Genomic DNA, 22,303 nt, shown 5'->3' with positions numbered 1-22,303 from the left:
GAGGCCAAGGGTGTGTCCAAATTAAGAAAATTAATTAAATCAGAATTGTTTTTTAATAGAGGCATTCCCAAAAGCCTCTATAAATTATGTTTTAATATTATCACTGGACATGATGATTCTTTAAGGAAAGTAATCTCTCCTCAGAGATCTAATGAGGAACATGGGAAAGAAAATGAAAAGGTCTGCCCTAGGGAAAAACTCATATTTTGTAGCTAAAAGCAGTGGGGATAACAGGCACACACTGTCCAACTGAACAGCATAAAGAACATTCATAGACGTGAAAATTTTACCCACAGGATCCCACACTTGAAATAACCACAATAATTTAGCTCTACCAAGCATCAAACTCCCTCTTCCCATCCCCCTCCCCAAAGAGACCCCATACTGAGCACTGTTGTAAATCCCTACGAGATTTTTCAATTCATTTAGCATGTGCAGATGCCATATTGTACCTCTCTCCACAGGACAGTGGGACTGCCTGCCAGCTTTCAGTGTTACACTTTACTAGACTACACTTATTAGAAGCCATGTACCACAAATAAATCAAAAGACCTGAGAAAAACTAAAAAGGAAGTACAGCTCCTGACCTGATTAGCTTTGGGTTAGTCTGATAGTGCCTCCTGAATGACAGAACAAATAATTCTAAAATGCACTTAGTTGCACACTATCATTCATATGATTTATCCACAATTTACTTTAAATAGAGGGAGCAAACAGAAAGATACATAACTATTCAGAGCAGCCACTGGCCATAATGAATGGTAAGCCCCATCAACAATCCAAGCAACAGAATCCATTCTAGAACTGGGTTCACACACCAAGTGAAGAGAGGCAAAGTCCAAATCTAGGTCTTCCATAGTGGGGTTATCAATAGAAAACTCTCAAGTGGTTGACTACTTTGAACATCAAGTTTGGAAGAGAAGGGAGGAACAAGTATATGAACCTCAATGTGTTCTAGTTTAATGTAAAAGCATGTGGGCCTCCTGCTTGTGTGCCCCATGTGGTGTAGTGGTCAGCACACTCAGCTCACAACCGAGAAGGCCTGAGTTCAAGTCCCAACTGCAGCAAGGCATGTGGGCATACCTCTTAATGTATGACCCTTGTTCACCTAGCAGCAAGTAGGTAGGTACAGGATGTAAGCCAAGGCCTCACTTTCCCAGTGTGTGCTGTGAGAGTGGTTTTGGTCCTACCCAAAACTCACATAAGAGTTGATGGAGCTCTTCAGTTGTGGTAGAACAGTCCACTAGGAGAAGGAAAAACTCTGATCTCAAAACCCATGGTAGGACTCCATGTTAGGCATCCATAGATGGATGCTCTGGCAGGTCCTTGCAGCCCCCAGCGTCTCCTGGTCATCCTGGAGCTCCCCTGCCACCGGATTCAAGGCCCAGGGGATCAAGACAGCAAATGAGAATAGCCTTTCCACCTTAATTAAATCATTGTGCAGAGAGAGAGAGAGAGAGAGAGAGAGAGAGAGAGAGAGAGAGAGAGAGAGAGAGAGAGAGAGAGAGAGAGAGAGAGAGAGAGAGAGAGAGAGAGAGAGAGAGAGAGAGAGAGAGAGAGAGAGAGAGAGAGAGAGAGAGAGACTCACTTTGGATACCAACTGACTGAAAATTGTGTCTGATAACAACGACTCTACTGCCAAGGGATCATCCCAAGACAGAGCTTCTGCCCAGAGGTGTGGAAAATGGGAAGCCACCAGGTAAGAGTTTTCCTTTAGACAAAAGTTGAAAATCTCTGCAAGTTTGAGAAGAATGCTGGACAGACGGGAGTCCCATTCTGTTGAGGCAGTAAACTAATGTCATACTGTCTGAAAGGAATTGAATCATGGAAGATTCTACCTTCTGAAGATCTGTAAGGGCTATGAGGACTACCTTTAGTTCTCTTAAATCTGTCTTTTGTCTTTCCTCTTCTGAAGTGGCCCTGTGACAAGTGGTAACCTAACCCATCTGACATGTCTGCGGTAGCTTTAGACACCAGGGTGACACTGCATCAAGCTCATGTGGTGTCAACCACCAGGTTAGGAGCCTTGCTAGTTTCTGAGGCAGAACAACTAACTTGTTCCTGTCCAGCAAGTAGAAAACTTACCTTCCTTCTAAAATGAGACAGTGAAGCTTTATCTTGACAGCAGCACCATTTCCTTTGCAAACTTGAGGGACTTTAACTAACCAACTTTCCCACTGTCTACAAGTTATGTGTCAGGAATGTTTGATCTTGAACACTTCTGCCACCACTTCTCACAATTCTGTACTGACAGAGTGACACACTAGTCTAATGTGTTCCAGCAGAAGCCTAAGAAAGTGAGATTTTGACTTAGAGAGAATAGATTTCCAAAAGTTAAACTGCAGACCCATGTGAGAATTTATCTGAATCACAGTATTCAACATTATCGTGCATTCGGACAGAGTCTGCTACTATCAACCAGTCATCCAAGCAGAATAGGACGTTCACTCCTTTCTCTACTAGGCATGAATGTACTGGGGACGTTCTATAACCTTGGAAAAAACCCTCAGTGCAATACTCACACCAAAACGCAGGACATTGAACCACTACACTTTCTCCTCAATTTAGAAAGCCAGAAATTTTTTATACCTCTCTTGCACTGGAATGTGTCAATATGCATCTTTTAGGTCTAAAGAAGCCAGAAAAGTTCCCAAAAAATGTTTCTCACACCTGAGATGGAATGACTATTTTGAAGTGGAAGGTTTGTATGCATTTGTTCAGTCTGTTTACATCAAGAACAGGACGTGAATCATCCAAGACCTTCTTTGGAGCTTTGAACAGGTGATTCAAAAAGACTTTTTCCCTTGGTTTCCACTATAACTCTACTTTGGAGAAGATTTGCCACACTGAGAACAACAGAATGTTTTGAGCATTTGAACAGAGGAGGGTGTCTCAACTGAGATCTTGCCTTTAACCATGAACAGACTAATCTGCTCTTTACCACTTTGTGGGCCCACCCTGGTAGCCACTTGTCCTGTCATCCCAACAGTCAACCTGGAACAATTGTCACTTAATCACAACTTCTCATTGACTGAATGAAGTATGGATGTTGGGATTTGTCTCTGCCCTGAGAAAACTTTCCTTCTCTAGATGTAGACAGTTTGTGTAAAGGAGAATCCTTATTAAACTGAAGTCCTTTCATTGGCTTACTATTAAGGTACATACCTATGATCTCTCAAGGCCTTTGAATTGTCTTGAAGAGACAACTGCCTAGCACTCCTGGAGCCCTGGACATTTCTTATCACCATAACTGGATCCTTGGAGGCTGTACTTTTAAGGCCCCCATATACTATTAATCATGACTGCACAATCATATTCATAGAGTGTGGGTATGATTGAAGGATTGCACAAATGATAAAGGTGACTGAAGAAGGTCCAACAAAGTTTGATTTTTAGCTGTCAATCATGACACTTGCACAATCATGAATGACAGTGTGTGACAAAGATTGAGCAAAAACGTCAGTCTTCCACAACCAGCCATGGCAAGTGCACAGGACACTCAGGAGTTTTGGTGGGAAATCCTTGAACAATACCAAAGTTTCCCAGCATTGTGGAAGATCAAATGTGACAATTACAAGAATAAAAGTTTTATGTAGGAAATTCTTGTAGTTGGAAATTCTTGTAGTCTTGTAGAGATTACAAGTACCTGTAGAAGGCTGTTGTGGGTGAATTCATGTCTTTTCTTAAGCCAGTCCTTCAGCCACACCTTTTTTCTCCTATTCTTCTTTGGTTCCATGCTCTCAAGGGCAAGGATAGTGGCAAAACATGCAGCCTGCCATGACTGGACTCATCATGACTGGATGAAGCACACATGACAACTGATGATTGCACCATCTCATTACTAGTGTATGGCCAAAACCAATGATTGAACTGTTTATGTAATCACCATGATTGTGCAATCATGATCGATAGTGCATGGGAGCCTTAACAGAAGGGTGTCAATAGTGGCTTCCTTGTAAATGCTAGGAATGGAATTCCTGTGAAGAGAGTCTACCCTTAACTGCCATTTCCATTAACACCTCCCAGAGGTGCTGCTAAGACATGTAGACCATCTAAAATAGTGGCCAGCAGTTTGAGGAAATCTTCTATGTCCTCCAGGGAGAAACAAGATATTTTACTGGTGAGCAATTTGGTGTATTCAGCCACCAAGGCCAGCAAAGCATAGAGGCCTGCACCATGAGCTGCCACAGGCCTGGCTTGGTTGTAATCCTTGATGAGTTTACCTTGTGGGTACATCTTTTCTGGAAGTTTGTTAACCTTTGACAGTTTCAGGGCCTCCAAGAAATCTGCAATCTTACTCCTACTTGGACCGACGGCTGAGTTTTTAGAGAATGGGCCAAAAGGAACTGCCTATTCATGTCTTACCTGTCCACCATCTAATCAGGAAGTCTAGAATCTAGATCCACTTAACTGGGATTTTTGGAACTGGTCAGTAGGGCATCTGAGACCCTTGCCATTAGCTAAGAGAGAAAGGGCCAGAAAAGACTTGAACATATCCTTAGGAGCCTTTCACATTATGCACTTTCTCACGTCATCTAAATGTGGTCCTGGTCCTTGACACAGCAGTCAACTGATAGTTTGTATGTCCCTCTTCACACTCTATGGGTGCGGGTGATTGACCAGTCTGGGCCCGGATGCAGTTGCAGTATCCCACTGGTCTTGTCTGGTCCTGTCCCAATGCACAGTGGCAGTAGGCTTTAAATTTAAATACGTGTAGAAGTCTTCACACTGCAATTATTACCCACACAGACATCATGTGACAAACATATCTATAGCACTTCCATAAGATTTCAATGTGTGTGGCAGCCAGATGATTGTGCAGCAGCAATCACAAGCATTTCTGGTCCGGCAGCCACACCAACATGTGGTGAGAGCCCGCATAATGTGAAAAGGGCCTTAACCTTTCCCAATCTAGCCTTAACCAAACTAATAAAAGCATTCTTAGAGTAAGGTTTATAAATAAAAATTTGACCCAAGCCTACCAAGTTCACCAGTCTAATCATGATATTTAAACTGGTAGTAATCTCATTATCAGTGGTCTCCTGTGCAACTTGCCCCTCCTCTGAGTCTTTCACCATCCAAAATGAAGAATCTATGTAACAAGATCTAGATATATGGTCCAAGAGTGTATCTGAAGGGAATTCATCCTCTCCAATTTCCTGAGAATCTGTGGAAGCTAAGTCATCCTCAACTTCACCTGAGAACAAGGATCCTGCCACAGAACCATGTACTGAAGGGGTGAGGAACCGTTCCATTTCTGGAAATGAGACACCCTAGCATTGTTTATTTAATGCAGAAAGAGAAGGGAGAGATGCCCATTTTTTGTACAAAAGAACAGCTACAGAATCCTGCTGCCACACCAATAAATGTTTGCACAAGATTGGTAAATCTCAGGTCAGGGTTCCTGGTGAACAGACGTGTTTAGTGAGCAGTGACATGACGCTAATATAGCTGGCTAGTGTAGACATGGCGCCTTGTGTTGCTGAGTCGTCTGGTTGTGTTAGTTCTCCTGTTCTCGAGGCCTTCGTTGTGAAGATCTCAGAGCTGGAGGCTGAGTTCCATCAAAGGATCTCGGAGGTGCAGGCTGAGTTTCATGAGAGGATCTCAGACCTGCAGGCTGAGTTCTGTGAGATGATCTCAGCACCTGTGGGAGGGTCGTGCCCCACCGTCACCTTACCTAGTAAGGCGACAGAGGAGCAGTGGTCGATGGTGTGCAGGGGAGCCAAGAGGGTGAAGGTCCTCAGGGCACCTTGCGTGGAGACGAAGAATCCCTTCAATGTGCTGGAGGAAGGGAAGGAGAAGGAGGTGGACATGGCAGGAGGAGGCAAGAAGGAGGGGGCAGATGCAGTTACCCTGCCCCAAGGTAGAGTGCTTGTGTTTGGAGATAGTCAGGTTAGGCACTTAGACAGTGCGTTCTGTGCTAGGGATAGGAAGCGTAGGTCGAGGGTGTGTTTGCCGGGGGCCAGGATAGGGAAGGTAGCTGATAGGCTAGACACATGCTTGGAAAAAGATGGGACCAAGCCCATTGTTTTTCTCAGTGCGGGAGGGAATGACCTTGGTGAGGTCAGGAGTGAGGAGCTTATCGGGAGGTTTCGACAGGCTTTGGACAGGATTAGACAAGGGAGGGATCCCTGTGGTATGTGGTGTCTTGCTGAGGAGGGGAGTCGGTGCTGAGTGGCTGTCCAGGGCTATTACAGTGAATCACAGGCTAGCAAATCATTGTAAGAGTAATGGATGGACGTTCATCGACAACTGGGACCTTTTCTATGGTAGGGACACCTTGTACGCCAGGGATGGAGTGCATTTGTCACGCCAGGGTGTTCGTGTTTTGGCCGAAACACTCGAGCGGGAGGTAACTGCACTCCAGCACTTTTTTCGTTAGTCAGGAAGGAAGAAGGAGTAGTGAGGAGAAGGCGTGGGGCAAATTAGTTAAATCTAGAAAGGTAGCTAGCTCAGGGAAGGTGAGAAATAGCTTAAGTGTTTACTACACAAACTGTACAAGTATTCTGAATAAAATAGACTTGCTTAGGTGGATAGCGAGTGTAGAGAAATTTGATATCACTGCTTTAACTGAAACTTGGTTAGATATGTCAGGAAAAGTATTTAATCCAGAGGTTAAGATAGATGGTTATACAATGTCCTATAAAGATAGGGAAAACAGGAGAGGAAGAGGCATCGCATTATACGTTAGGGACACATTACAGTGTTGTATGAACAGTAGAATTAAAACAGATAACAAAGCAGAGTCGATATGGGTAGATATTAAGGAAGGATTGCAGTCAGCAGTACTAGGGGTAGTTTACAGACCACCAACCAGTACAGAGGAAATTAACACCTCATTGTGGCAGGAATTAAATAGAGCAGGCAGGTACAATCAGGTATGTGTGGTAGATTTTAATTTTAGGAATATCGACTGGAGTCTGATTGTGGGTAACAAGGAAGCAGAGGAATTTCTTAAGGTAATTCAGGATAATTTTTTAAAACAGGTAGTCGTAAAACCCACAAGGGGGAATAATATTCTAGATTTAATTCTTACTAACAGGGAGGAAGCAGTCACGCAGGTAGAGGTTGGAGGACAGCTAGGTAACAGTGACTATAGGGAAATTAGGTACAATTTAGAATGGGAAGAAACTGTTAGAAACAAAAACGCTAGTAAAATATCTGACTTTAGGAGAGCAGATTTTGAAGAATTAAAAAGGTACCTCCAAGGAGTGGACTGGCAAAGGATGCAGGGTGAGGTCAGGACAGGGACAGAGTTCAGAGAGATAAGGCAGGATGAGAGAGGTGAGGTGAGGCGTGAGGGTGTAGGTCAAGAGGAGGGAAGATATGTCCGGAAGGGGAGGAGGAAAGAGGAAGGGGGAGAAAGGTGTGAGTATGTCGGAATGTCAGGTCATGCTGAAATGAGAGAGGTGATGTTGAGGCAAATAGATGGGGGAGAGGAGAGGATGGTAGGGGCCGAAATGAGGGGATTAGGTGAGGTAAATGTAGATGAATTGTATAAATATTTCGTAGATAAAGTTCATACAGGTCAGTCAGCAAATATCCCTTATAGGACAATAAGATCACAAAAAATTATCCTAAATGGATGACTGCTAGGTTAAAGCATTATATAGGGCGTAAGAGAAGTATATATAAGAGATTAAGGGCAGGTGAAGAAGTTTTAAGGACACAATATAATGAATTAGTTAGAAAAGTCAGGAAGTTAACGAGGAAAGCTAAGGACAATTATGAATTAAAGGTAGCCAGCCAGGCGAAGATGGACCCCAAGGGATTTTATCAGATATACAGGACAAAGAATAAGGATACTATAGGTCCATTAAAGGCAGCAGATGGGGAGCTGGTTAGTTCTGGGGAGGAGATTAGTAAATTTCTGAATGAGTATTTTTTAACTGTCTTCACCCAGGAAAACATGCAGAATATGCCAGATAGTGAACAGGTGTTTAGAGCAGATGAGAATGAGAAGCTGACAGATATTTCCATAACTAGGTAGATAGTGGAACAGGAGATAGGTAGGCTAAAAAAGTTCAAGACACCAGGACCAGATGAAATATATCCCAGAGTACTTAAGGAATGCAAAGAGATTATTAGTGAGCCGTTAGTTTCTGTCTTTAGGAAATCACTGGAGTCGGGTGAGGTACCAGTAATGTGGAGGCAGGCTAATGTACCCATCTTTAAGAAAGGAGATAAAACTTTAGCATCTAATTATAGACCTGTCAGGTTAACTTCAGTTGTAGGTAAAATGTTAGAGTCAATAATAGCGAGGAACATTAGGGAACATTCAGACAAACATAACTTGATAAAATCAGTCACAGCATGGCTTCATGAAGGGGAAGTCTTGCCTGACAAACTTGTTAAGTTTTTACAGTAAGGTGTACGAGGCAGTAGATAATGGTGATAGTTATGATATCTTATATCTGGACTTTAATAAAGCATTTGACAAGGTACCCCATCAAAGGCTCCTGAGAAAGGTTAGGGCACATGGGATAGATGGGAAGGTGTTAGGCTGGATAGGGTCATGCCTTAGTGACAGGTGAGAGAGTGGTAATAAACAGCTCGAAATCCAAGTGAGGTCATGTAATTAGTGGGGTGCCACAGGGATCAGTATTGGGGCCATTGTTATTTCTAATATATATCAATGACTTGGATAGTGGAATTAGTAGTGATGTTAGTAAATTTGGGGATGACACAAAGATAGGTAGATTAATTAGGTCAGAATCGGATGCCATCGCCTTGCAGGCAGATTTAGATAGAATGAATGGACGGATAGATGGCAAAGGCAATTTAATATCAATAAATGCAAAATGCTTAGTGTAGGTAGAGGAAACCCACACAATAGGTACACATTAAACAACCAAACTCTGGTAGGCACAGGGTACGAGAAAGATTTAGGAGTTATAGTTAGCTCTGAATTCCGTCTAGGGAAACAATGCATAGAAGCCAGAAACAGGGCAAATAGGGTACTAGGATTCATTTTTAAGAGTGTTAAAAGTAGAAGGGCGGAAGTAATATTAAAGTTATACTTGGCGCTGGTCAGACCTCATCTAGACTATGTTGTGCAGTTCTGGTCCCCACATTACAGGAAAGATATAGGTCTATTAGAATCAGTACAGAGGAGAATGACTAAAAGGATACAGGGGATGAGGAGTATTCCTTACGAGGTGAAGTTGAAGCCATTAAATTTACATTCTTTAGAGAGATGTAGGTTAAGAGGGGACCTGATAGAAGTCTTTAAGTGGTATAAGGGTTATAACAAGGGGGATGTAGGCAAAATTCTTAGAATCAGCAACCAGGGTAGAACAAGAAATAACAGGTTCAAGCTTGAAAAATTTAGGTTTAGGAAGGAGATAGGAAAAAATTGGTTCTCAAATAGAGTGGTAGATGAGTGGAACGGACTCAGTAATCATGTTGTTAGTGCTAGGACACTAGAGAGCTTTAAGAGAAGATTAGACAAGTTTATGGATGGGGATAATAGATGGAAATAGGTAGGTATATTTCATACAGGGACTGCCATGTGTAAGCCTGGTCGCTTCTTGCAGTTTCCCTTATTTCTTATGTTCTTATGTGTTGAAAAACATTAACCAGGAAATTCCCACTCCTATAGGCTGAGTGAGAACCTCTCTAGCAGGCAATTAGAGACTGCAAATGAGCCACACAATTTTCATATTTACTAGGTAGAGTTAAAATTCAGAGTTTTAACAAAAACCCTATTGAAATCAACAGAATCAACATGAGAAAATCATAAATTGTACCCAGGAAGAATCCCCACAATCTTCACAATTGTCAAATATGCCCCAAAAATCAGCAAACTGATACAAAAAATTTATAGCAGATATGAATCTCTAGATTGTCAAGTAATTTACTTAAGAAATGGCTGTGGTGTGCAAAGAATGAATGATGAAAGTAAGTATAATACATTTAGTATATGAAGTAAAAATGAAAGCATGACATTTGAATGGCTCATAGGATTAAATAACACAAAAGTATGGTTTGGACACTGAAGATAGATACTTACCTACTTTATGTTGAAGTTGCCTACATTTACAATTTCTGATAACAGAAGAATGACAACCCAATAATCTAAAAAAAAAATATATATATATATATATATATATATATATATATATATATATATATATATATATATATATATATATATATATATATATATATATATATATATATATATATATATATATATATATAAAATAAAGGGCATATATCACCAGTCACACTGCATGATGCCACTTTCTGTGATTCAAATTGCTATACATCATCACTATTTTTACCACCAGCTTATCCATGATACCAGTAGTACCAAAACACTCAATTCCATAACCTTTTTGATGTTGAAAGAAAAAACACATATCAATGCATGTTCTGATTATATTCATAAACTGAAGCAAAACAATATTAATTATAATATCCACTTGAACCACTTTTCTTCAAAGCTTTCCTGAGAAACACTTACTTCCTGGTCTTCATCATCAGTTCTACTCTTTGTATTTTCTTGAATTGAATCTGACTCTGATGGGCAGAGGTTCATTTCCATTTTATCATTCTGATGCACATTTTTTCTCAATTCTTTCAATGAGCAATCATCCAACAGTAACTTTAAGTCACCCAATAATTTTTCTTTAAATGTTCTGGTCTGTGTCACAGCAAAGCCTACAGCGGTGCCTTCTGTCTTGACTAAGATATAAAATGCCCTCTGAAGACATGCAGCTACAATCAAAACATCTTTTCTGGTGTTTTTCTTTTCTTCAACTTCATGAATGTCAGGCAATTCAGTCTTATGAGAATTGTCTGAGCATTCTGGTACATTTTCTGTAAACTGAAGTGGCTCTGATGATGACGGTGAATTAACACAATGGATGGCCTTTTTTGATCCAGGTAGATGAGCACGCATCAACTCTTTAACGTTAGGAAGAATAATTTTTTTCAAAAAGGCGTAAGTTAAGGCAAGTTTCATCCATAAGTGACTGTTATCAGGGTGAAGTGATACTAGGTGTTGGGCTGCTGTAAGAGCATCATCATGTCTGCCTACTGCCAGGTACACATCCAGAAGTAGAGAATAACTCACAGTAAATTGATCAAGAGTCCTAGATGTTGAGTGTAACCTTTCTGCAAGCACTACTGCCTTGTCTGCAGTGCCTGCCTTTACATGGCACCTAGCCAAGTTCTCTTGACATTCTCTTTTAATGGTGGTACTACTCTCTGGTAAAATCCTTAGTATTTCTTCATATTTAGCTATTGCAGCATTATATGACTTGCCTAAGAAGAGATATTCTGCTGCAAACTTCTGAACACCCAATTCATCCTCCTGGGAGACTAGCTGGCCAGGTTCCACCTGCATGAACCATCCCGCCTCACACATCCGAGCTTGGTAATCCTCGGCCACACTGTCCCGGGTTGGCTTCTCCTCAAAGAGGTCATCATCAAACTCAGCAAATTCCATTCTAGAATTTATAGAAATAAAGCTGAATGTACTTTGAAACCAAAAAATCAATCATTCTTAAAAGTATTCTATGTGAAATATTATGAAATTCAAATGTAACTGAATGATCAATTGTTGAGAAATTATGAGGTTTGTCTAAAAAAGTATCCAACTATTTAATATTGAGGAAAAATATCCTGCCTGAGACAAAAGTGGTTTGGTTCCCTTCAAAATACTTCCTTAGAATTTTACATATTTATCTTAACATCCCCATCTATATTGCTCTTTCTGTGTTCAGATTAATTATAATAGATTAACAGTCATGAATTTTTTCCCAATGAGCTACAGCACTTAGCTGTCTATTTGCAACTTTAAACTTTATTGTCCAATATTCAATACTTATATCTTAATTCTTTTCACTTGCTTGTTTAAAAATGAGTTCTTCCATCACTTGCTGAGACTACCTCTTCCACTCCTCTTAGTTCATTATCAGCGGATCAAAATTGTATTCATCTGTGTGGTTGTTGCACTTGAGCAGCCCAGCCCAGCCTGGCCCAACTATTAAGTTATTCACAAATTTCTACCTCCTGTACTACAAAGCCAATTGCAATGAAACTCACATCATGTGATAGCACAATTCTTTTTAACCCTTTCACTGTGATGTGCAGTACCTCACAACACTAGAAGCAACAAAATCTTAATAAACATCAACAAGAAAGAAAAAAAAGGAATTAAAAAAATATATTTAGCAATTTTTAGCCACTATAATGCTTAGAGATGGCTACAGACCAAAAATTATTTAGTAATTTTTAGCCAGTATAATGCTTAGAGATGGCTATAGATCAAGAATAAAGATCTTAGAATGGTTATTAATTAGGGAAGACAATGGCAAATTGCAGGGAGTGTTAATGTAATACAGATTTCATCACTTCTACTGGCTGGACTTTAACTTTTAGTGATGAGCCAGGGAAGTATGAAGATTCATCTGCTGCTTTCAAGTGCCAGAAAGACTTAAGACTTACTTTGAGATCATTTATGAGTAGAATTCCTCTCACTGTTTTTTGCAGAGCTACTGTCTTTTTACAAGGGTGTGCTAAACATGTGCAAAACTTTGTCATTCATCATGGTCTTTGTCTCCTGGTCCCTACAAGTATGGAAGGAGCAGTGCAGTTTTTAAATGTAAATAGCTATCATTAAGGATTGCAATCAGATGTGTCATCACAATCTCCTTAATCAATGGTCTGAAATCTTTTCCCACTCAACAGAATTTTAATTTTAAGAGGAGCCATGAGTCGCAGCAACCCAAATCTGGGCCACAGTGATGACTTTGTAAAACAAATTAACAGATTTCTGGACTTCATTCATTAGTGTTACTTCATTATAGCAACAAATGAAATATTTCTATTTGTGGATGGTTATTTGTAGGCTGACAAGCAATGCTATAACTGCCCACCCAACACGACCCATTAGCCAGTAAAAAAAATAAGATAAGTAAAAATATATATATATATATATATATATATATATATATATATATATATATATATATATATATATATATATATATATATATATATATATATATATATATATATATATATATATATATATATATATATATATATATTTTTTTTTTTTTTTTTTCCCTGAATAAATGGCATTCTTGGCTAGAGAATATTTCCTTCAACACTATAAAGATGATATATATATATATATATATATATATATATATATATATATATATATATATATATATATATATATATATATATATATATATATATATATATATATATATATATATATATATATATATATATAATTTTGATAGTGCTGAAAGAAATATTCTTTAGTCAAGAATGCCTTATGATAATAAAGTAATGCCATATTTTGAGTACTTCTTGTCCTGCCTACCACAGTGTATCCTAGCATATCATAGTACAGTGGAACCTCAGTTACCGAACGCCTCCCTTTTTCAAACAAATTGTTTTTTTAACAAAATTTTGAACTCATTATTGCTTCAGTTGTGGTACCATAATTTGGTTCTAGAACAAAGTTACTTGATTTCAAATATTAAAAGACAACAAAAGCTGCTGTTTATTACTAATTTATAGTTTCTATAAATATTTACTTCATTTTTATATATTTGGAGGAGGGACAGAGTGTAAGGCAGTAGTTCAATCTTTGAAATATAGTAAATGTCATCCTGCTGAAAAACCTCGATGTAAACAAACAGTTTTCGGTGCTCAAGAGTAATCCTGAGCCACCTGTGGCTCTCTCAATGACCCCCAACACCATTACTAATGCACAACTGCATTTTTCCAGTAGCCTTTCCCAGCAGCAAGATGTCTAAGTGTTATGATAACCTTCATTTTGGGGTTAAGTGGGTTGCTCCTTTCTGTGCCCTTATGTAAGGCTTCCCTCACTATATTGGTGACAAAGAGAATACCTGCACAATCTAAACAGCATCTTTTAAAAAGTTCTGTGTCACTAAGTTCATTCATTACATCCTTTCTGGATAAACAATTTGTGAGTTGGAGATGTTGGGAAGCAGCCACCTTGGCTGTCATATGCTACTAAGACAGGGTAGACTAGTGTCTGGGAACAGATTAATCCATTTTACATTGATTCCTATGGGGAAAATAGTTTTGATTTATTAACATTTCAGATTTCAAATGGCATTCAGGAATTAATTAAGTTCTAGCACCGAGGTTCCACTGTACCACAAAAGTTATATTTTTTTAAAATTCATCTTTACAAAAATAGCTTTATCTTCTTAAAATGATAAACATGAGTGCACCTCAGAGAGAGCAACAATACCTCAGAATGTGGTACTAGCATCAATGTGGATCCAACCATTACCACTCCACTGCCCCCTCTTCATTTTCATATCCTGAAATTACCACAGCTTGTTCAGCACTGCCCATAGTCACTGACACCATCCTACCCACACTTGTCATTCACTTAAACCTCACTGAAGTGAGAAGCTATAAAATGAGGATGGGATGTTAACAGAGGTGGGATGATAGGCAATATGAACATCTTTAAACTCTGAACATCTATGCAATATGAACATCTATAAACTCTGGAACTCCCTGCCTGCTTCTGTTTTTCCACCTTCCTATGACTTGAATTCCTTCAAAAGGTAGGTTTCAAGACACTTATCCTTCAATTTTTGACTACCGCTTTGAACCCTTTTATGGGACTGGCATTTCAGCGTGCAATTTTTTTTATTGGATTTTTATTGCCCTTTGGCCAGTGTCCCTCCTACATAAAAAAAAAAAAAAAAAATGCAAGCCACTTGAGGGTGAAAACCAATATTGAAACTATGTAGCATGAATTGTTTCAACTGAAGTGAACAGTAACATTTGTATGCAATAAGCACGAAAGTCAAGTCTTCCAGTGGTGTGCAACATTCTGGCGGGGCAGGTAAAGTGTCTGAATGAGCTTCCTGTCTTGGGCCACAAGTTCCAACACATCATTATGCCATAATGCAGTGTGAGGTCATGACTGATACAATCAATTCACACTAAAATACTCTGCTGAGTGGTTTGTATTTGCACAGGTGATTAAGTAGGACAGGTCTGAAGAAGCAATACACAGATAAAACATGGCCTTAACATGGTAATTTCTGAGCAGTAGGGCAAGGGAACTCACTCTCACCTCTGTGAGTGACCTGTGACCTCGGCAGCTGAAAAACATGTTCCCTACAACTACTTTCTTCTTGCTCCACAATCACTGATAATTCACTATGTAACAAAATTTTACTTTTGTTTTGTCATTGGCCCCAAAACATAATTTTCCAGTTATTTCCATCTAAACTAAATAGAAAAAATTAATTTTGATCCTAAAATTTTGCTTTTGTGGTTAAAACAATGAATTTTCATTTTTGACTTATTTCATTATAGTATGGGTTACTATTGGTTTTTATGTCAGGTAAAGACTTTTGCAAAATCTCAATTGCTTATCTAAATGCTTTTGAAATACTGCAAATAAGTTAAAACAATGAAAGGAAGAATATAAAGTGTTCTAAAACTTTTTTTTATATTAATAAGATCATTCTTGAACTGACCAGATCTAGCAAGAAATGTTTCATATTTAGAATTTGCTTACATTTCAGAAATCTCAAATCTTCCAGAATATTCTACCAGACACTTTTAGAAGTTTCAAGAACATTCTGGAACATTCTATTCAATGTAAACATTTCCAGAATATTCTAGAATTTTCTGGAGAATAGTAGAAATATGCAGAAGTATCAAGAATTTTCCAGAAGCTACAAGAATTTTCTAGAATGATTCAGAATATCTTAAAGTAGGTTTAAGAATATTCTAGAAAGATTGATAACATTCTGGAACACAAGTATTCTAGAGTACTGTTTGACAATACAAAAGTAAGAGATTGCAGACCACCTGCCTGCCTGAGAAGATACATCACAAGAGGTGAAATGGCATCAAGAGGCTGCAATCATTCTCCACATGCATTCTGCTACATAAATGGTCAATTTATCAAGACAAGAGCAAAGTTCTGTGACAGCATCTGGAAAAATGGCAAAATTTAACTATTTTGGGGCAAAAAAATCATTCTAAAAACCACAAAAGCAGTTTGACAGGAATAATGGATATTTCCTCTTGTTTTGCAATGAAAAGAGTTGGAAAATAACACTTGCTTGTCAAAGACAAAAATTGTGCTACATAGTATAATAGAAAATATTTTGTTATATTACAATATTTGCAGTCTGTCTAGATGGACTAGAAAAATAAATAGAGATACCTAAATGATGGAATGCACCCAAAATGCACAAATGGTGTAAAAATACCAGCAAAGGAACACTGATATTTCATTTTATAACTGCTGTACCATCCTGCAAATTTTATGACTCATATTTGGCCAACATTAGGCACCATTTTGATATTACCTGTCTTCACTGCAGGAAATTGTGTCAAACTGTATAGGTAGTATTTGTGCCTGGGAGTGTCTGTGTGAATCACAACTGCCACACCAGCTCAGCAGCATATTCATCCCACTGTCCAAGATCTCCTACACTGACTACAACAACAACTCGTCCCCTTTAAATGGTTCACCAACAATGCTGCCAGAATCTCCATCCCTGGACCAAGAAATCTCTACATTTATTCAGTCAGTTATAGACTACCTCTCCCTAGCCATTAGCCGGCTTCCTAAGACAACTCTGGAACCTTTACAAAATTACAAAACAAAACAATGCAGTACATTCTTGGGAGTCCTATTTCCACTAGAATAATTAACATGTTAACTGATCTCCATCTTCCCCCATTATTGAACGAATACATGCTAATATTTCCTCCCTCAGTGTCAAGTGCCTCCACTCTTCCCACCTTGCTCCCCATTACTCTTGCATCCTGTAAGCTTCACTTGACCCTGCCACACCCTGACCTCCATTTCATCCCGGCACCTGCATCCTCATCAGCACAGTCTGCTCCATTCTGCAATAGCTTGATCTTGATGTTCCTGAGGCTGAATTTGACTGTGATACACCTCCATGGAAGCTACCTCAACCACAAATCTCCTTCACTCCCACTTCCAAAGCAGATCCACCACTCCTTCAAAAACAACTAGTTCTGGAGCACATCACCGCACTGTCCTTCCCTGTTTCTGTTATGTGCCACCTCTGCCTGGAGAGTTCCCTGCTGCCACACAGGAGACCAGGTTGTACCAACTACTCCCCTGACATGGAACCACTTGAGAGAGACTGGGTCAGCCACAGACTCCCCAGTCCATCCAGTTTTATTTACTGTGAGTTACAGACTCCTGCTGGCTGTCGGTCTCCTTTGTCAATGACACCTGAATGGTGTAGTTATGTGCGACTCATAGTTTGGTCTTTAGGCCATCTCCTCCCAGCAACCCAAACACTGCTGATTAAAGCATCAAATTTCATTTTAACTAACTGTAGCTCATGATTACTCCCTCATTATAAGGTTTTTGTGGATTCCCTCGCATGTTGGAATTGCAGCCAATGATACAGTGGATTGCCTTGCAAGGAATGCCTGCAGACAGCCCCTGCTTGACAATACTACATGCTTCCTCCTCTGCTACAAATGAAGGATTCACTCAGCCACCCACAATCCATCACCCTAACACTCAGCAGATCTAAAGTTTCTATTCAGCACTGTGACAACTTCTGTTCATCCTTCAAGGACTCATGGTTTGCAAGCATAACATTGTTTCTCCTTGACTTAGACTGGGTTACCAACAAGTACGACAAGTCTCTGAGGCAGGCGATATTCCCCACTTCTCCACATGCAAGCTGTGTGACTGGCTCAATGCCAATTGTCTCCACCACTACTGTGTTGAGTGCCCCTCAGTCAGGGACATACTGCCTTAGGGACAAAACTTACATGATGTGTGTGAATATCTCCTCACAGACAATAATTTAGACATAATTTTAGTACAGCACCCACACTTTGATGGGTGCTGAAATAATACAGGAAGTGTTTTCAGGTCATTGTTATGAGAAATGAATTACTGAATCATACGGACTGGACTTCCACATACACTAATTTCACACACACACACACACACACACACACACACACACACACACACACACACACACATACACACACAAACACACACACAGCAATTCAGGTTTGCCCTTATGGACTTCTCTGTAGATATACATGTGAAAATATGAATTCAGTATTAAATATCCACTTTACTGGGTTTTTAAATTATGTACCATCTCAGTTTACATTAAGTTTTCTGAGTGTCACATGTCCAACGTACATAGAAATTAATTTATGTATTAAGTCTGTCACTCTTTGAGCACAATAAATTGATAAAAAAAAAAAAGCTCCAAATAGAAAATCAGCTTAGGTCAGAAATGAGTTACTTGCTTAGAAAAACTGCCTTCACTCTATGTTCATCCTATGACTGGTAATTACAATGTAAGACGAGATACAGGATTTACATCAAGCACTTGAATGCTTTGTTTCATAAAAACAATGTCTTTTAAGACATTGGAATGAGGGACATCATCCACCATGGGCTCAAATGCCAGAGATGAGCACTGAGGCCACGTATAGCTATAGCATACCTTTGCCTTCACCTTCAATGACTACAGAAGTGTGTGTGTGTGTGTGTGTGTGTGTGTGTGTGTGTGTGTGTGTGTGTGTGTGTGTGTGTGTGTGTGTGTGTGTGTGTGTGTGTGTGTGTGTGTGTGTGTGTATCTTCCTAGTTGTATTGCACAGGACACAAGCCAAAGCTCATTTTGTCCTGTCTCCATATCCATATTTATCCAATTTATCTTTAAACATGTGTACAATGTTTACCGCAACCATCTCTTCCTTCAAATCATTCCAGATTTCAATAGTTTGATACAGGAAGCTGTATTTCCTGATGTCACTCAAACATCCACTCTTTTTAATTTTCTTCCCATGCCCCCTCATGCATCTCTCCCTCCTGCATCAGTAGTACCAAGTCATTTCTGTCTATTCTTTATATTATGTTTACAAATTTGTACAAAACATGTACATTGTTATGAGGTCTCCTCTTTTCTTCTCTCTTATAGTGTTGAATCCCATCTCTTTAAGTCTTTCTTCAAAATTGAAGTCTTTCAATTCTGGTACCATCTTTGTTGCTATCCTCTATATTCTTTTCAGTTTTCTTACATTTTTTTTTTTTTTATGTGGAGCCCAAACTATTGCTGTGTATTCCAATTTTTGACATATAATGCTTGTTATAATTTTCTTCATTATTTCTTTATCCAAATAGTTAAACACCACACAAATGCTTGTTAACAAGCTATATGCAGAGCCAAATATCCTGTTTATGTGCCTTTCAGATGATAGTGTGTCCTGAATCATTACTCCCAAATCTTTTTCTTCATTATTTTTCATTATTATTTCTCCTCCCATTATGTAATTCTATGAAGTCTCTTTTTACTATTTCCTATTTCCAACATGTGGTATTTTCTGGCATTAAATTCATCTTTGGCTCCATGCATGTATCTTGTCAATATCCATTTGCAACTCCTTGCAGTCATTTTCATCCTTTATTATATTAATTACTTTCTAATCATCAGCAAACAGGTTTATATAACTATTTAGATCCTCTGTCATATTATTTACATATATTTAAAACATAATTGGTGCCAACACAGATCCTTGCAGTATCCCACTCATGTGTGTGTGTGTGTGTGTGTGTGTGTGTGTGTGTGTGTGTGTGTGTGTGTGTGTGTGTGTGTGTGTGTGTGTGTGTGTGTGTGTGTGTGTGTGTGTGTGTGTGTTTGTGTGTGTGAAAGAAAAAGTTACAGCACCAATAATGTAATAGTTTGGTGTTTAAACAAAATTTAAGAGTTGGGCTAGGGGGAAAAAAATCATATCAATAGTTACTTTGTCATTAGTGTCTTTCATGTAGTTTTTCTTTATTTTTTGTATTTTTTAGTTGTTTTGCTTGTTTTGTATGATGCAATATCAAGCAAATTAGTTTAACTGTAAAACAAGCACACAAAAGTTGTGAATTACCTGAGTGAGTCTAAATCTAACATAAATTTCAACCCTACAAGGCTTGAAATTACCTTACCTGAATTACCTTACTGAGGAGACCAATCCTTTCTTGCAAACTATATGGCAAAATAAAGCTCACCCAACACTTCAAAGAGGTAAAGTATTGTTTTCAATTACCTAAATGTCTGGTGCCCAATAGGGCTGATGCCCGACAGGGCTGGCATCCCACAGGGCTGGTATCCCACAAGGATGAGATAAACTGGACAAGTTAAGTTTTTCTTTATTTAGTTCGCTTAATTTGTTCATGACTTTAATCCATTTTATTTCTTGTATAGTTTAAGAAGTAAACAACTAGTTTGTGCCAGGTTTGGTCATATAAAAGACAAAAGAAAACAAGTGACAGGTTACTAAAATAGTAAATACTACCTAATGTAGCTAATTTTGACAATAGGTATAATTAACTTTCAATGAAACATAGAGGATATCACAGAATTAGTGGGTTATAGCTTTCCGAAAATAAATACAGACTTTAAAACCGAATAATTCCCCCTTCCAACGACATGTAACTGGAGCAGTTTAAGTGAGTGGGTTGTCAGTGCAACATTCATGAAGTAGCTTGGAAAAAGCTTGAACACACTTGAAAAGTACGCGACACAAATCACCCCTCACATATCCATGAAACTGCTGAGACTTCCTAGATGGTGACGGACTCATAATAGAACCGTCAATAACTGTACCCTAACCTAACCTAACTGTAAAGTATTGTGAGGAAAGGAAAAGAGCCAATCACCGTTTTGGTGTTTTACCTATTCAGTCAACCACGTACTGCTTCACATGGAGCAATACAATGGCATTCGTGACACTTTGACAGACTCACCTGTAGCAACACTTGAGCAACGCCAGCAATTCACAGTAAAGTAGGAAGTTCTGCAAGCAGACGAGTGACCCGCCGTTGTCTGGTAGTTGTTGGATATGCCTTGTTTTGTATCGGCGCCCGCTTGACAGCGATTGTTGCTGCTTTTCTTGGAAAAAGAAAGACCAGTCTCTAGAGATGTGAGTTTCAGTTAAAGTAGTACTCGCTTCACTCGGTTCTTGTTTACTCAGTTTTGATCTTGATCTTGATGGTACATCTTGATCTTGATCTTGATGGTACAGGATAGAGGATGCTGTTCGTTTCTTTTTTTTTCCCCCTTCTACAGGAGTTGCCGATCCAAAGGCCTGACTCAGGAGTAATCCTGTGCCACCTTTACCGTCAAGATCAAGATCAAGACAGGTGGCACAGGATCACTCCTGAGCCAGGCCTTTGGATCGGCAACTCCTGTAGAAGGGGAAAAAAAAAAGAGAAACGAACAGCATTCTCTATCCTAATTGTTCATACACCTGGCACGCCACATTCTCTCCAGAAACTCTTTCACCGCCTCAATCATCCTTTCATTCGCTTCTCTACACAGTCCCAGCAATAACACCATCCATTCCTTTCCTGTCTTCTCCACTCTTTCATTCCTATCATGCCCTAACTCAGTCAGTATCACTTGCATCATCTCATTCCTGTCTCTGGCATACTTCACATACTCCAGCACCACATGTTCCACCGTCTCATCCTCTCCCATGTCACACATCTGGCACACTTTGCTGCCGGACTCAGACCACCTGTAACCGCCCAGGCTTCCATCATACCACCTTTCATACCTCGGGGCCTCTTTCTCCTTGTACCATTCCAGGGTCTTCTTTCTTTCCATCTCATTCTTCCATTCATTCAGAATGAGATTCCTGCAAGAGAGCAGGAATCGGCAATTGACTACGTGTTGGTGAATGAAAGAATGCGTGAAATTGTGTCACATATGTGGATAGATGAGGATGGTTTCGTTGATATTGTGTCTGATCACAACATGCTGGTTAAAAAGAATTAAAACATATTAAGAATTAAGAAACATAAAAAGAATTTAAAACATATATTAAGTACATGCAGGTGGGCTCTCCTTGACACACAGAGAAAGGCTGGTAATTCACTGTTGATCATTAGCTACAGTATGGAAGCCTCTGTTATAATTCGATATCTCTGTGAAGTATTGTTTTTTTTTTTTTTTTTACGTAAAATGGTAAATACTTAATAATGATAAGCTGAGATATAACACAGTATTAAGCCAAGCCTTCAATTCACACAAGCTTTTCAATGATTTCACATTACGCCACACAAGGGACGAGACATTGCAGTGTAAGCCCCGCCAGGACCAGTTTGAATTTGGCGCTTCAATCAGTAATGTCTAGATACTTTGACAATTACAGTTATAATGGCCTGAGATTTATTTTTACACGCTTATAATTCTTTATATTTAATTTTCTATTAATTTAGTATAATATAAAAGAAGTTGGCGCTTGTTATTGA

The 22,303-nt window shown here is 39.1% G+C and overlaps 1 protein-coding gene across 1 annotated transcript; it reads right to left on the bottom strand.

Annotated features, from left to right (window-relative positions):
- Positions 1-10,365: 10,365 nt before the first annotated feature.
- LOC135101235 (uncharacterized protein C8orf76 homolog) lies at positions 10,366-21,149 on the bottom strand. The gene is made up of 2 exons (XM_064004902.1): positions 20,795-21,149; positions 10,366-11,456 (listed from the first exon to the last, which is right to left on the bottom strand). The coding sequence occupies exon 2, from the start codon at positions 11,453-11,455 to the stop codon at positions 10,415-10,417; it is 1,041 nt and encodes a 346-aa protein (XP_063860972.1). The 5' UTR covers position 11,456; positions 20,795-21,149; the 3' UTR covers positions 10,366-10,414.
- Positions 21,150-22,303: the final 1,154 nt, after the last annotated feature.

The sequence above is a fragment of the Scylla paramamosain genome, chromosome 6, assembly GCF_035594125.1.
Source record: "Scylla paramamosain isolate STU-SP2022 chromosome 6, ASM3559412v1, whole genome shotgun sequence".
Lineage (NCBI taxonomy): Eukaryota > Metazoa > Arthropoda > Malacostraca > Decapoda > Portunidae > Scylla > Scylla paramamosain.
This window is presented reverse-complemented; position numbering and strand designations above follow the sequence as displayed.